Genomic DNA, 16,675 nt, shown 5'->3' with positions numbered 1-16,675 from the left:
CCTCCTACCCTCGCTCTGCGTTGACGACGATGGCCCTGGGCTTGTCGCGGTCTCCACGCAGCACCACCCCAATGGCTTCCCCGCTCAGCCTGTGGACGTTGATGGTGTTGGTGGCCTCACATGTCCAGAACAGCGTCCGGCTGTAGATGTCGATGCTGAGGTCGTGGGGCTGCCTGTCTGGGTTTTGGGCTTGGCTCAGAGAGGTCAAAACAAAGGGCTGTAAGACAAAGAAACCGAGACAGAGTCGTAAGCACTGGCAGAGACCCCAGGTACTGGTAGAGGCCCCCAGGCACTGGCAGAGATCCGTGGGCACTGGCGGAGACCCCTGGGAACTGGCAGAGACCCCCCAGACACTGGCTGGAAACCCCCGGGCACTGGCGGAGACCCCCGGGGCACTGGCAGAAACCCCAGGCACTGAAGGAGACCCCCCAGACACTGGCTGGAGACCCCCAGGCACTGGCGGAGACCCCCAGACACTGGCTGGAAACTCCCAGGCACTGGTAGAGACCCCTGGGCACTGGCTGGAGACCCCCGGGGAACTGGCAGAGACCCCGGGCCACCCCCTCCCCAAGGGAAGGAGGCCAGGTATGGGGTAAAGGGCAGGTGATGGTGGGGGACAGGTGAGAGTGAGGGACTAGGTGAAGGGGGGGAAAGGTGACAGTGCAGGGTCGGGTGAGTTGAGCAGGTGAGGGTATAGGGCAGGTGAGGGTCCAGAGGCTAGTACACATGCAGGGTAGGGGAGGTGAGGCTGGGGGCCAGGTGAGGGTGGGTGGGGCAGGTGAGTGTACAGAATGACCCGTAGCCCCTCTTGGGAAGGCAGCCACATCTCTCAGTGGCTCTCAAGAACTCTCCCTCCCCATACTGTCCACGGTCACCACCCAGGAGATCCTCTGAGTGCTGCCTGAGCCCAGGCCACCCTCTGCATCTCAGGGATGAGCCTGGGCTCTTGGAGCCTGTGACACAGCATCCCTTCAAAGGGATCTTACTGAACTGATGTAGGAGGAGGGGACGGCCCAGAAGCCTACTGCCCCTCGGGATCTGGTCTCTTTGGGTTACCCTGAAAGACAGCTGCATCCAAGTTCCCGACCGAGTGACAGCCTGGAGCACCTGGGCTGCTGCCACTCAGGCCTGAAGGAAAAGCTCCCCTCCCTTTCCCTTGAGTCATCATCTTAGGATGGGGCTCTGACTGTAAGTTTTTTCAGACTTTCTTTATCTAGGTCTTTCAGCAGTTAATAAAACAGGGAGGCAGCAGCGGCTCACACCTGCCATGGGGAAACTGAAGTGGGAGAATCACTTGAGCCCAGGATTTCAAGACAATTCTGGGCAACATAGCAAGATCCCATCTGTATCAAAAAAAAAAAACCTAAACCAACCAACCAAAAAAAAAAAAAAACCACTAGCTGGGTGTGGTGGCACACACCTGTAGTCCCAGCTACTCAGGAGGCTGAGGTGGGAGGACTGCTTGAGCCTGGGAGGTTGCGGCTGCAGTGAGCTGTGCTCATACTACCACACCCCTGCCTGGGTGACAAAGTAAGACCCTGTCTCGAAAATATGCAATTAAAACAAACTCTCCAAGAAGATAAAAAGAAGCTTCTTCCCAGGTCCAGTCTCTTGGACCCAGATGGAAAGGGTGCATCCCTCCCCTGTCCCCCACCCCCCGCCCCACACACAGAGCAGCCTCTGGTCCAGCCTTGCTGGGCACCTGCAAAGACATCATCACTGTCATCTGGACACAAAGGACCACGTGTCTTTGTAGAAAGCAACATCCACATCACCGCAGAGCTGTGGACCCCAGGGGGCTGTGCGTCAACACCAACTGAACAAATTCTTTCCTAAAAGTCACAGAGCTCCCTAGCTGGGGACTCTGGCCTGGCACAGCCACCAGGCTGGAAGACAAGCAAGATTCCAGTTACCCTGGCCAAAATCAGGCTCACCGTGGAGGGCGGGTCTGTGGGAACCAGATGCAAAACCAGACTTTGGGACGGCAGTCTGGAGAAAAGCCATCTGAGAAACGCGTACTGTGCCACACAGTACATGACACCCCGGCCACACTCCTCCCGGCACAAAACAGCACAGCAAACTTTACACAGCTGGCCAGTTTCGTAAACCCTGAGCTCTCGTTTTAATGAAGTACAAATACTTGTGGTTAACACAAACTTTCTTACGTGTGGCACCACAAGCAACGCGACTTTTCCTCACTAGTACGAAAACTTCCCCACGGAAGGAAATGTCCATAGCAGCCTTATTCATGGCAACTATGAGGTGGAAGCAACCGAGCACAGACAGGCAAATAACAAGATGTGGTCCATCTATCCACAGACTGACATATCCTTTTTCTTTTCTTTTTTTTTTTGAGGAGTTTCACTCTTGTTGCTCAGGCCAGAGTGCAATGGTGTGATCTTGGCTCACTGTAACTTCCTGGGTTCAAGTGATTCTCCTGCCTTAGCCCCCTGAGTAGATGGGATTACAGGCACCTGCCACCACGCCCAGCTAATTTTTGTATTATTAGTCGAGACGGGGTTTCACTGTGTTGGCCAGGCTGGTCTCCAACTCCTGATCTTGTGATCTGCCTGCCTTGGCCTCCCAAAGTGCTGGGATTACAAGCATGAGCCACCGCGCCTGGCTTGTTTTTGTTTTGAGACAGAGTCTCACTCTGTTGCCCAGGCTGGAGTGCAGTGGCACAACCTTGGCTCACTGCAACCTCCGGCTCCTGGGTTCAAGCAATTCTGCCTCAGCCTCCCAAGTAACTGAGATTACAAGTACACACCACCACACCTGGCTAATTTTATATCTTTAGCAGAGCCAGGGTTTCACTATGTTGGCCAGGCTGATCTCGAACTCCTAACCTCAAGTGATTTGCCCACCTCGGCCTCCCGAAGTGCGGGAATGACAGGGTGTGAGCCACCACGCCAGGCCTTTCAGTGAGTTATTATCCAGGCTTTCAGGAAGGAAGTTCTGACACAGGCTACAACACAGATGCACCTTGAGGACATCATGCTATGTGAAAGAGGCCAGTTATGGAAGGGCAAATATGGATAATTCCAATTATCTGAGGTACGTAGAGAAGTCAGAGAGAGACAAAAGTAGAACGGTGGCTGTCGGAGGGAAATGCGGAGTGGGGGTTCCAAGCAGACAGTTTCAGTGCGAGAAGGTGAAGTGGTCTGGGGATGGATGGCAGTGACGGCTACAATGTGAACTGAATGCCAGTTAACCGTCAACTCCAAAACAGGTCAAACAGGCCAGGTGCGGTGTGGCTCACGCCTGCCGTCTCAGCACTTTAGGAGGCCGAGGTGGGCAGATTGCTTGAGTCCGGGAATTCAAGCCCAGCCTGGGCAACATGGTGAAATCTGTCTCCATATAAAATACAAACAATTAGCTGGGTGCGGAGATGCATAACTTAAGCCCGGGAGGCAGAGGCTGCAGTGAGCCAAGAGTAACTGCACCACTGGACTCCAGCCTGGGCAACAGAGCGAGACCCTGTCTAAAAAAATTAAAATAAACAAAAAAAAAAGGCCAGGCGCAGTGATTTACATCTTTAATCCCAGCACTTTGGGAGGCAGAGGCAGGAGGATCATGAGGTCAGGGGTTCGATACCAGCCTGGCCAACACAGTGAAACCCCAACTCTATTAAAAAATACAAAAAGTAGCCAGCCGTGGTGGTGGGCACCTGTAATCCCAACTACTCAGGAAGCTGAGACAGGAGAATCACTGAACCCAGGAGGTGGAGGTTGCAGTGAGCCGAGACCACGCCACTGCACTTCAGCCTGGGTGACACAGTGACACCCTGTTTAAAAAAAAAAAAAGTTAAAATGGCTGGGTGTTGTGGCTCATCCCTGTAATCCCAGCACTTTGGAAAGCTAAGGCAGGCAGATGGCTTGAGTCCAGGAGTTGAGACCAGCCTGGGCAACACAGCATTTCTCTACAATAAAAAATATATATATATATACAAAATCAGCCAGACGTGGTAATGCATGCCTGTAGTCCCAGCTACTCGGGAGGCTGAGGTAAGAGGATCACTTGAGCCCAGGAGGTTGAGGCTGCAGTGAGCCATGACTGCACCACTGCATTCCAGGCTGGGCATTGAAGATCCTATCCCAAAACAACAAGAACAAAATAATTAAAATGGTCAATTTTATGTGATGTATATTTACCACAATGAAAAATAAAAATAGGGCCGGGTGCAGTGGCTCACGCCTGTAATCCTAGCACTTTGGGAGGCCAAGGTGGGTGGATCACCTGAGGTCAGGAGTTCAAGACCAGCCTGGCCATGATAGTGAAACCCCATCTTTTAAAAAAATAAATAAAAAATAGAAAACAAAACCTCGGCCAATTGAATGATAATTTAGACATCATCTTTTGGAGGGGCGGGGGTACCCCTAGTAAAGAATCAAAGCTGGAGTCCACGGAGTGGGGAGGCTGCAGGAGGCTGGACCTTAGCAAAGGACACCAGAGGGAAAAATGCATTTTCCAAATTAAGTGGAAAACCTGTGTTTTCCTCCGAGCCTTCATCACTTCTGCCTAGACACCATGAAAGAACGCAGCTCCAATGAGACTCTAAGGCAATGTGCACCCAGGAGCTCTCTCAGCATGGGACTCACATCCATCAATTAACACGTCCCTTTCCCAAAGAACTCCATGTGACAGTCATCTACACCAAGCAAGATGAAAGGAACCCATTTCCCCCATCTGCACCACCACAGAGGCGATGATCACCGCTGCCCAGGAGAGGAGCTACAGGGAGGCGGGCATGAGGCGGGCATGGCTCTGAATTTCAGTTCAGCTGAGTTTTCTCATCAGCCAAGGACGCAGACCTCACAAGACCTCACAGTACAGCTTAACTGGAAGCTGCTGCTGGAGGAAGGACCTGGTGGAGGGGGACGTCTAGCCTGTCTGGGCAGCACCAGCTTTCAGATGGGGAGCAGGACAGCAACCCATCTGAAGTCTCTCCAGACGAGCCTCTCTCTGCCTCAAGAAAGTACCAAGATTTCACCGTAACAACACAAGCTCCCACACCGATCCTCGGTTGAGAAAGAGGTCGTGTGGCTTTGTAGTTTTTTTTTTTTTTTTCTTTTTTTTGAGACAGAGTCTCACTCTGCTGCACAGGCTGGAGTGCAATGGTGCAGTCTTGGCTCACTGCAACCCCCGCCTCCCAGGTTCAAGCAATTCTCTTGCCCCAGCCTCCCGAGTAGCTGGGACTACAGGTGCCTGCCACCACGCTTGGCTAATTTTTGTAATTTTAGTAGAGATAGGGTTTCACCATGTTGGCCAGGCTGGTCTTAAACTCCTGACCTCGTGATCCGCTCACCTCAGCCTCCCAAAGTGCTAGGATTACAGGTGGGCTCTATAGTGTTTATTAAAGAAGGGTGCTTAGGAGCCAGGCCTGTCCTGGAATTCCACACTAATGAACCTGCTGTGCCCCATGCTGCAGACTCCAGATGGGCCCGAGGACACCATGAGCATATCCTTCCTGGAACAGGCCACACAAGCCTGACATTGCAAAGTGGTTGCTTCTGCTACAACCCTTGTTTTTGTTTTTTTTTTCTCTGACAGAGTTTTGCTCTTGTTGCCCAGGCTGGAGTGCAATGGTGAGATCGTGGCTTACTGCAACCACCACCTCCCAGGTTCAAGTGATTCTCCTGCCTCAGTCTCCCGAGTAGCTGGGATTACAGGTGCCCGCCACCACGCCCAGCTAATCTGTATTTTTAGTAGAGACGGGGTTTCACCATGTTGGCGAGGCTGGTCTCGACCTCCTGACCTCAGGTGATCTGCCCGCCTCAGCCTCCCAAAGTTCTGGGATTACAGGCATGAGTAACATGCCCGGCCTCAGTTTCTACATATAATCACAGTCTCGGGGCTCCACGCTGCTCAGAGTTATGCCCTATGACTAAGTCATCAAAACCCACGTCCTCATTCACCCAGAACCGTGCTGTTTTCTCCCAGTGCTAAGACAGGGGCAGCAGCCTGGAAACCACCACGAGGAGCGCCTTTGGAAGCACACCCCGCACCCTGCCAACGGGGCACCTGCCTGGGTCCCGTCGTCCTTGGCTCGCTTGATGTTCTGGCGCCCGTCCACCCAGTAGATGAACTTGTCCAGTGGGTCATAGTCGATGGCCTTGACGTTCCTCAGCCCGTGCAGGGGCAGGACGAGGTCCGGGCTGTGCTGGTCGTCCGGGATCATCCGGCTGATGGCAGATTTCTGGCTGAACAGCAAGAAGGTGGTGGGTGCTAGAGGAGGCAGAGACAGGGCTGCATGTGGGTACCTGCAAGCTGAAGAGGGGCTGGTGGAAGAGACAGCATGCCACTCCACTGCAACAGGAAACATGGGGGACACAGGGCTGTCTCTCAGGGTGCACTATGAGGAATTTTACTCTCCATGTCATACATGTCTCTGCTGTTTCTTTTTTTTGAGACAGAATCTTACTCTGTCACCCAGGCAGGGGTGCAATGGTGCAATCTTGGCTTACTGCAACCTCCACCTACCAGGTTCAAGCGATTCTCCTGCCTCAGCCTCCCGAGTAGCTGGGACTACAGGCACATGCCACCATGCCCAACTAATTTTCGTTATTTTTTGTAGAGACAGGGTTTCACCATGTTGGCCAGGCTGGTCTCAATCTCTTGACCTCGTGATCCACCCGCCTCGGACTCCCAAAGTGCTGGGATTATAGGCGTGAGCCACTGCGCCTGGCTGTGTCTCTGCTGTTTCAAGTACATGTATTACTTTTGAAATAAATAATAAATTTATTTTATTTTTATTTGTATTTTTATCTTTGAGTTTCGCTTTTGTTGCCCAGGCTGGAGTGCACTGGCGCAATCTCGGCTCACTGCGACTTCTACCGCCCAGGTTCAAGTGATTCTCCTGTTTCAGCCTCCAGAGTAGCTGGGATTACAGACGTGTGCCACCACGTCCAGATAATTCTGTATTTTTTGTAGAGACGGGGTTTCACCATGTTGGTCAGGCTGGTCTCAACCTCCCAGCCTCTCAGGTGGTCCACCCACCTTGGCCTCCTAAAGTGCTGGGATTACAGGCATGAGGCACCTCGCCCAGCCAATAAATGTGTTTTTAAATGATGAAAACTTAAGACAGAAGGCAGGTAATGGTCATGAAAACTGGCAGTGGAATGGCAGTGAAACTCATATCCATGAATGGATGTGCAATTTGCTATGTGCCCATGTGTGTGCCAGTGAATTGCAGAAAACTGGGCAAAGTCAATGACAAGCTCAGGAGGGGACAGTCCTCGAGGGTGTCAGTGAACAGCACAAGCCACCATGAGGCATCCCTGGAATCAAGCCGGGCCTCGTCTCAGGGCACTGGCACCAGGACCCAAAGAACCGACTCTGTAGCAGGACCAGAACATCGGATGCCTCTACCTCTCAGCAGCTAACAGAGTCTCCGGGGGTTCCAAAGGTGTGGCACTTTGGGCCCACCGGCAGCGGCCTCCAGTGGCTGGTATGAAATCCAAGTTGCTGCACCAGGTCTGTCGGCCACAGAATGGGGACTCTGAGTCATGGCAACCCCTCTTTACCGTGGGTTACCTGCACCTCCATTTGACCCTTCAAGGTCATGGTCCCAGGGAGGGATGGTAAGCACCAGGACCAAGGGCAGCCCAGGCATGTGAAGGCCCGGACTCTGGCCTTCAAGTACATGTATTGTACTTGAAGAGCCCCACCTACTTCAGAGGGTCAGTGCAAAAATTCTCCAAGCTAGGCTGGGCACAGTGGCTCATGCCTGTAATCCCAGCATTTTGGGAGGCCGAGGCAGGGGGATCTCCTGCCAGCCTGGGCCTCCAAGAGCCCCTTAACCCTTGCCAGCCTTAAGCTCCCCATCCACACAGCTAGGACAGGCAAGACCAGCCCTGCTGGTGCCCAGGTCTGCATGAGACTCCAACAGGGCCTGGATGACAAAGAGCTTCAGAAACTGTCAAGTGCTGTGTAGGGAATCATAACCAGCTGGCTGCTGACATCACGGGGAAAGAGCCTGCCAACAGGAAGCACCTGTACCCCGGAGAGGCCATAGGAAAGTCTTCTCATCACTGACATGAGAACAAAGAGCCCCACCTACTTCAGAGGGTCAGTGCAAAAATTCTCCAAGCTAGGCTGGGCACAGTGGCTTATGCCTATAATCCCAGCATTTTGGGAGGCCAAGGCAGGGGGATCATGAGGCCAGGAGTTCAAGACCAGCCTGGCCAACATGGTAAAACCCTGTCTCTACTAAAAATACAAAAATTAGACAGGCATGGTGGCACATGTCTATAATCCCAGCTCCTCGGGAGGCTGAGGCAGGAGAATTGCTCAAACTCAGGAGGCAGAGGTTGCGATGAGCTGAGATCGTACTATTGCACTCCAGCCTGGGCAACAACAGTAAGATTCATCTCAAAAACAAAAACAAAAACAAAAAACAATTCCTGGAGCTGAGGCCAGGCTGCCTGGCAGTGGTTCACGAGCAGGGACACTTGAGCCAGCCCACTGCCGTCAACCCCGGCTCAACCCGCTCTGGCTGTGTGTTCTTGGGTGGGTTACCACACCTCTGTGTGCTGGGCTCCTTGTGGGTGAAATGGGACCGTACTACTCCCTGCCTCCGGGCTGGAGGAGTAAATGCGTGCTGTGGAAAGCACTCAGCACAGGGCTGGCAGTAATTCCCCAGTGACTCGTTTTTCACACCCAAAGATCCTCCCCAGGACCTGGCAGCTGAGGGGTTGGGCCACTTACCTGTGTCCCGATGAAGTCCACCCAAGTCAACCCTGCCTGGACCTGGACCTCCAGGTAGCATCATGCAGCTTGTGCAGTGCACAACCTCCCCAATCATCTGTGTACACCCGGGAACCCCAGATGAGAAGCTCCTTTCAGCAGCAGCTCTCAGAACCAGCCCGATCTAATGTAGGAGTGAGGTGCAGGAGAACGCGAGGCACTTACGGCTGCAGTTGCGGCCGCTGGGGTCCAGGGTGTAGTGTGAGGCGCAGCCGCAGCGGTGGCCGCCGGGGATGGCAAGGCACAGCTGCCCGCACTGCCCGTTGTCGTGCACGCAGTCGTTGAGGCCATCCTGGCGGGAGGAGTGGAACACCAGGATGTCCATCACGAAGTCCAGGTGGCCCTGGATGAGGGTGCGGTTCTGGCCGCTGGTCTTGTCGGCCCGCTCGATGCTGTGCAGATTCCAGTCCGTCCAGTAGATATAATCGCTGTACTGCGTCAGACCGAACGGGTGCGGCAGGTCGTCGGCAATCACGACCCGCTCCTGACCTGCAGGGACACACAACGGGCACGGTGTCGGCAACGGCCCAGCCAGGCCACAGAGCACAGGGCACCCTGTGGGGTGAGTTGCTTCAACCCTGACGTGGTCGACGTGAAAGCCTCAGAGTGTCTGGTCACTTTGCAAAACGGGCGAGATCTACCGAAGCACAGGCAGGATCTACCAAAATTAAGTACCTGGCTACAGTCACACCGTTGCTGAGTGGCAGGGCTAGGATTATCACCCAGGCAGCGAGGCTCCGGGTTCACGTTCCTCTCCCGTCCTCACCACGTCAGGCCTGGCTATGCATCCTCCACTCCCCCAGCAACGAGCCCAGGCCTCCCATGTTATTCATCAAGCAGCCAGTAAACATCCGGAAAGCACGTCCAGCAGAGCCACAGCCAGGCCGAATGCATGTGGCCACCCTCACTGGCAGGGCCACGTGGGTTTCCCGGGCTCTTGCTGGTTTTCATGAGTCTGTCCTCACTCCGGGGTGATTAATGAGCTCAATCATTTCAGGCAACCACAGTTGTGCTGTGACTGGTTTCTCGCCTGGCAACAGGTTTGGGCATGGCCTGGAAGAGCTGGGTCACGCAATACGCTGCAGAGCCGGGCAGCGGTCTCAAACCCACATCAAACCTTGTGACTGGCCTCACAAGCTAGGGCACAGCCCACCCCCGGCAGCAACCAGGACACGGGGTTCAAGTCCCAGCTCTGCCTATGCGGTACCTGGGACAAGGCACTCAGTTGGCTGATGCCCCAGCCTCCTCATCTGTAAAATGAGCCACTGCAGATGGCGAGTAGCAGTGGTGAGGAGGCCAGAAGCCAAATTCCTGCTGCCCTTCCTGAGGGTTTCCACATGGCTGATGCGCTCAGAGGCTCTGCTAGGCCCAAGGTCACCGAGGGTCCCTCTGCCCGGGGTCAGATGCCAGGGCTGCCCAGTGACCCTCTCCTCCCTGCCTGCCCTGAAGCCAAGAGCTGACTCAGACCTTGAACAGAGCCCTCAGAGCTTCTTCTTTTTTTTGTTGAAACACGATCTCACTCTGTTGCCCAGGCTGGAGTGCAGTGGCACAATCACACGACACCACAGCCTCAACCTCCTGGGCTCAAGCAATCCTCCCACCTGAGCCTCCCAAGTAGCTAGGACTACAGGCATGCACCACCATGCCTGCTTAGTTTTTAAAAAATTTTTTGTAGAGATGGGGTCTATGTTACCCGGGCTGGTCTTGAACTCCTGGGCTCAAAGCATCTGCCTGTCTTGGCCTCACAAAGGGCTGGGATTCCAGGTGTGAGTCACTGCACCTGGCCCCTCAGAGCTTCTGTCCCCAACCTTCCACTCTCCCAACTTGGCAGGGGGTACGGGGGCTCCTTTGCTGAGCACAGTGGCCTCTGTCACCTGGCATATCACCCAGGACAGCTACATAACTACTCTAGCAGGACAGAGTGTGTAGTCCCCTATCCTGGGTTCAAATCCTGCTCCTGCTGCTGTGTGACTTGGAACAGGTCTTTTTCAAACTTCCCTGAGCCTCATTCTCAGGATCCAGAGAAAGAAGGTGAGAGCAGCAGCCCCGGGGTCCCCGGCCTGCGGACACTCTCAGCACAATCCCAGCACACGGTGGGGCTCAGGGCTGGGTGGGGATGGGGTGCTGGTACACCGGGGGGATCCTGAACTCACCAGCTCTGTAAGCTTAGGCAATCATATGACTTCCTTAAACCTCGGCTTTCCCAGCAACGGAAGCCTGCACCGCATGCAGTAGGGTCAAATGAGAGTCCTGGTACAGGGATTAGCTGGACCTGGAGCCCAGCAGGCGCACAGGAAACAGCCGTCACCAGAGCCTCTCCCAACACCCCTGCAGCAACGGCACCCAGGGGTGGGCAGAGGCAACCCCCACAGCAGAGGGTGAGGCTGCTGGGCAGTCATGGGTGTGGCCACAGCTCCTGCCAGGTCGGGGACTTGCAGGCCACAAGGCACATGTGGTGGGGCTGGGAGGTGGCCAGTGCCCGGCTGCCCCACTCTCCATGCCCAGCAGGCCCTGGCCCGGCCCTCACCCAGCATGTTGGACGACTCAATCATGTTGGTGTCCAGGTCGGTCCAGTAGAGGCGACGGTCAGTGTAGTCAATGGTGAGGTCGTTGGCCCGGCCCACCTTGTCCACCAACGTCATGCAGTTGGTCCCGTCCATGAAGGCCCGCACAATCCTCGGCTTGCCGCCCCACTCAGTCCAGTAGATGTAGCTGGAAGGCACGTGGGAGAAGGGCAGGCTCGGTGAGTCCACTCTCACCACAGAACAGAGGGTGCTGGGGGGCTGCACCTGCCCCGTCGCCTCAGCTCGGCCCGCCCCGTCCTGGAGAAAGCCACGTGCAGGAAGCAGGGAAGGGCGAGACCCTTTCCCCTAGCCACACAAACATCCCTCCAGGGCGGGCACTGCAGCAGCTCCCTGAACTCCCACAGTGGCTCACTCGTAAGGCGAGGAAACACCCCTTTACAGACACAAAGAGGCGCACAGCCAGGGCGAGTGTGTGCTGGAACATGCCCTTAAGCTTGGCCGGATGCCGGGACACGGCAGAAACCAGGATGGACACAAGCACAGCAGAAAACAAGACCTCAGAGCAGGGGAGGCCCTGCAGGGTCAGGATATAGACTCGGCTCTGGGCTCCTCCCCAGCAGCCCCTCTGTCCCTTCCTTCAGCAGATCCGCAAGAGGAAATGCACATCCTCATTCCAGAATTTTCTAAGTTTGACCTGCCCTTGCTCTAAAATTGGACCTCTTTCTGATGTCCTGTGATCCCAAAATCTTCCTTCCTTCCCTGGCAGAACGTGTAGCAGGCAGGGATTGGGCTTTCCAGGGTGGGCACTGCGCCCACTGCACAGAAAACAAAACTCAAGTCCAGAAAGACCCCCACACACAAATCTGGGGCCTATCCGACCTGAGTGCACAAGGCAGGGCCCCTCGGATGCCTGGCAGCTAAAAGCACGCTTGACTCTCAAGGTTGGTCCTAAGCTGTGGCTTAGCAGCCTCCAGGAGGCCATTCTGGAGTGGCCCGAGGTCCAGGGACCTCAAAGCCAGTTCTGGATCGTGGTTTTGGCAAAACGGCACAAAGCCAGGAGGCCTGGTTGGGAGTCTGAGGCAGCACTTCCTGGCCTAGCTCCACTCTAACTGGGTATGTGACCTTAGACACGTCCCTCAGTTTCTCTGAGCCTGTTTCTGCATCTGTAAAATCAACACGGATACTGCCTGATGCAGGCCCTGTGGACACTTTGGTGAGACGGCCCAGGTGAACGCAGCCAGCACTGTACCTGACACGGCCTCAGCACCTGCTCCATGAAGGAGCTCCATGACTTCTGAGGAACCTACCAGTCCTGGCCACCATCAAGGTGAATGACATCGGTACAGCTGTGATCCCCGAGGGCCACACGGACAGCCTGCCACCTTCCCAGCTGGCACCCCCCCTCCCAGTGACTCACACAGAGAGAGGGACACGAGGGCACCCGGGACAGGCACTCTTACCCCTCGGTGGGATCCAGGGCCAGTGACCTCGGGTTGTCCAGGTCCCTCCACACGAGGACTTGCCGGAACTGCCCGTCCAGCCGCGCCACTTCGATCCTGTTGGTCCCGGTGTCAGCCCAATAGAGGTTCTTGCCCATCCAGTCAACGGCCATGCCCTCGGGGTAGTCAAGGCCAAACTCTACCACGTGCTCCACGGAGCTCCCGTTCAGGAAGGCACGGCTGATGGTCTGGCAGCAGGTGGGGAGGAAAAGGGCCACGTTTTAGGAACCAGCGTCTTTTGTAGACATCTCGCCAAGACACTTGGCCACCTGGAGCAGATACTGACCACATTCTGGACAAGATCACTAACATTCAAGTTTTTTTTTTTTTTTTTTTTTTTTTTGAGACGGTGTCTAGCTCTATTGCCCAGGCTGGAGTGCAGTGGCACAATCTCAGCTCACTGCAAACTACGCCTCCTGGGTTCAAATGATTCTCCTGCCTCAGCCTCCCAAGGCTGGAATTACAGGCGCGTGCCACCATGCCCAGCTAATTTTTGTTATTTTCAGTAGAGATGGGGTTTCAACATGTTGGCCAGGATGGTCTCAAACTCTTGACCTCGTGATCCGCCTGCCTTGGCCTCCCAAAGTGTTGGGATTACAGGCGTGAGCCACTGCACCCAGCCACATTCCAGTTTTTAAATGCAGCAAGATATCTTTTTGGAAAAAGCAACTTGGAGATTATACATACCATTTTTTTTCCCCCAGACAGGTCTCACTCTGTCGCCAAGGTCAGAGTGCAGCTCACTGCAGCATCAACCTCCTGGGGCTCATGCGATCCTCTCAACTCAGCCTCCTTAGCAGCTGGGATTACAGCTGTGCACCACTACTTCCAACTTTTAAAAAAGGCTTTTTGTAGAGATGGGGTCTCACTATGTTGCCCAGGCTGGTCTCAAACTCCTGGGCTCAGGTGATCCTCCTGCCTCAGCCTCCCAAAGTGTTGGGATTACAGGCATGAGCCACTGTGCCCAGCTGTAACCAGCACATGTATAATAATAAAAGAACAGTTAGGCCTAAAGGGAGCAGCTGTGCAGTGGAGTATTTCACGCATTTAAAAGACTGTGCCAAAGAGTCTGTCATAGCATCATCGAATACCTGTTGTAATGTAAAAAATCAGGATACAGAATTCCCTGTAGCATATAATTGTGATTATGAGAAATGCTATCTTAGAGAAAAAAGACTTGAAGGAAACACGCTGAGGTATCAGCAGTGATCTCTGGCTGGTGAGGCTACGGACAATTTCCATTTTCTTTTTATGCTTTTCTTTTTTTGTTTTTTGTTTTTTTTGAGACAGAGTCTCACTCTGTTGCCCAGGCTGGAGTGGAGTAGCATGATCTTGACTCACTGCAATCTCCACACACCAGATTCAAGCAATTCTCTGCCTCAGCCTCCCAAGTAGCTGGGAGTACAGGCACGTGCCACGATGCCCAGCTAATTTTTGTATTTTTAGTAGAGATGGGTTTCACCATGTTGGCCAGGCTGGTCTCGAACTCCTGACCTCAAATGATCCTCCCGCCTCAGCCTGGCCTCTTTTTTATACTTTTCTATGTATTTTCCTTTTTCTACAAAGAACCCTTGTGACTTAAAGTCATTAAAAAAATCTTTTAAAGATATGTAATACAAATACTAGAATAGGATGGGCTTGGTGGCTCACACCTGCAATCCCAGCACTTTGGGAGGCTGAGGCGGGAGCTTGAGCCTAGGAGTTTGAAACCAGTCTGGGCAACATGGGGAAACTCCATCTCCACAAAAAAAAAAAAGTAAAAAGAAAAAAAAACACACAAAAATCAGCCAGGTGTGGTGGTGTGCACCTGTAGTCTTAGCTACTCAGGAGGCTGAGGTGGGAGGATCACTAGAGCCCAGGAGGTCAAGGCTGCAGTGAGCTGAGAATTCACCACTGCCCTCCAGCCCGAGTGACAGTGGAAGACCCTGTCTCCAAACAAACAAACAAACAAAAAAACCCCAGAAAACAAATAGTAGAAAAACAAGTGAGTAAACAGTGCAGATGTCCAACACTTTTTCTGTAAAGGGGCAGACAGTACATATTTTAGGCTTAACAGCCCATATGGATCTGCCACAACTCAACTCAGTGGCACAACAGCTGCCACAGACAATCCATAAACAAATGGGCTTTGCTGTACACGTACCAAACCTTCTTTACAGAATCAGAAGGCCAGCCCACGGACCAGTGTGCTAAACCCTTCTTTAGAAGGCAAAAAGTCTTCCTAGGGCGGGTGCGGTGGCCGACGCCTGTAACCCCAGCACTTTGGGAGGCTGAAGCAGGCAGATCAGCTGAGGTCAGGAGTTCGAGACTAGCCTGGCCAACATGGTGAATCCCTGTCTCTACTAAAAATACAAAAAAGACTAGCTGGGTATAGTGGTGGGTGCCCATAATCCCAGCTACTTGGGAGGCTGGGGCAGGAGAATCACTCAAACCTAGGAGGCGGAGGTTGCAGTGCACTGAGATCGCACCACTGCACTCCAGCCTGGGTGACAGAGCAAGACTGTCACAAAAAAAAAAAGTCTTCCTGTATTTGCCCTGGATGTTTATATTTGCACTATAAATGAAGAAAGAGTCTGCTAAGCAGACAGGCTCTGGCGAGGGAGAGGGTGGGGGGTCTGATGTCAAGCTCAATGGACAAAAAACATTTCAAATTCACACAAGCTCTTCACAAAAGCCCTCATGTGTGTCTACCAGATTTGCTCATTTATCATCATCTGTTTTTTTAAAAATAGGGTTGCTCATATTTGATTAGCTTGTAATTGAGTTACAGTGTTTTAAAAAAATGTCTGAAGCCTCTGAGGCAGGAACAGAGGCAAGGTTTCCCCATCAAGGCTGCACGTGTGCGCGTCCTGGCCACGCTACCTTCAGGCTGACGTCCGTCCAGTAGATGTGGTTGTTGGCCACGTCAAAGTCCAGGGCTGAGGCCTCCTTGACGCCCGTGAGCGGGATGGCCACGTCGTTGTTGTTGGTCTCGAGGGAGATCCTGTGGATGGCGGCTCTGCTGGTGAAGACCAAGAAGGCCTCGGGCACGATGCAGGTCTTCATGTCGCTCAGCAGCTCCAGGCCGATGGGGCAGCCACACCGGGTGGAGCGGGGCGTGAAGAAGCACAGGTGACTGCACCCGCCGTTCTCATCAGCGCACGGGTTGGTTCCTGGAAGCGAACACACAGGCCCCAATCTAAATACCAACAGCTCAGCAGGGAAAGGGCGCCACAAAGCCACACAATGAATGCCACTGTGAGCTGTGTGGCTCAGGGTGCCCAGTTCAGGACTCACACTGTGAGCTGTGTGGCTCAGGGTGCCCAGTTCAGGACTCACCCTTGGGGTTTGACCTCAGGGCTGGGTTGGGTTGTGATGACCATTCCGTGGCCGGGCTCCACCCTCAAACACACACACACCTTTCACCTGAAAGCCAGGATGTGCCAGAAGCTCCAACGTGTACAGCTTTGCTCCCGCCACACGTCAAGCACAGACAGTAAGCAGCGTGGCAGGAGAACGCCTAGACGGCAGCAACCAAGTTCTCCCCAGGTATGGCCTCGGGTCAGTAATGGTAACAGCAGCGCGGGCTGTGACGGGACCTTGTCAATCACCAGGCACTGGTCCCAGGGAGTTACCTGTCTGAACTCACTCCATCCATCTTGGAGGTAGGAGCTATTCTCATCCCCATTTTTTACTAGAGGAAACTGAAGTGCAGAGAGACTGCTGAAGGGAGCACCATCAGGGAACAGCTCAGCGAGAGAGCCAGTCCGGTGGTCCCGCCTCCTGGCCTGTACTCTGACCCGGGAAGAACACGGTGACCCCTCGGGCAGGAACTGGGCAAGTCGCCCCTCGGCCTCAGCTCCTGAAGTCCCACCTCAGCCCTTCCTCCGACTCACAGACATTCCAGCAGCCCTGAAAACTCCTCAC

The 16,675-nt window shown here is 53.9% G+C and overlaps 1 protein-coding gene across 3 annotated transcripts in view; it reads right to left on the bottom strand.

The window, feature by feature from the left end:
- Positions 1–16,675, bottom strand: part of LRP5 (LDL receptor related protein 5) — a 137,195-nt gene that overhangs the window by 25,737 nt on the left and 94,783 nt on the right. For all 3 annotated transcript variants that reach the window (XM_009008613.5, XM_035263570.3, XM_035263569.3), the window contains 6 exons: positions 15,632–15,921; positions 12,731–12,957; positions 11,273–11,457; positions 8,911–9,234; positions 6,026–6,225; positions 9–217 (listed from right to left, as the gene is read on the bottom strand). In XM_009008613.5, coding sequence (XP_009006861.2) covers positions 9–217; positions 6,026–6,225; positions 8,911–9,234; positions 11,273–11,457; positions 12,731–12,957; positions 15,632–15,921 — 1,435 coding nt within the window. The remainder of the gene's footprint in view (positions 1–8; positions 218–6,025; positions 6,226–8,910; positions 9,235–11,272; positions 11,458–12,730; positions 12,958–15,631; positions 15,922–16,675) is intronic.

The sequence above is a fragment of the Callithrix jacchus genome, chromosome 10, assembly GCF_049354715.1.
Source record: "Callithrix jacchus isolate 240 chromosome 10, calJac240_pri, whole genome shotgun sequence".
NCBI lineage: Eukaryota > Metazoa > Chordata > Mammalia > Primates > Cebidae > Callithrix > Callithrix jacchus.
The sequence above is the reverse complement of the archived record's forward strand: the minus strand, read 5'-3'. Positions and strand labels throughout refer to the sequence as shown.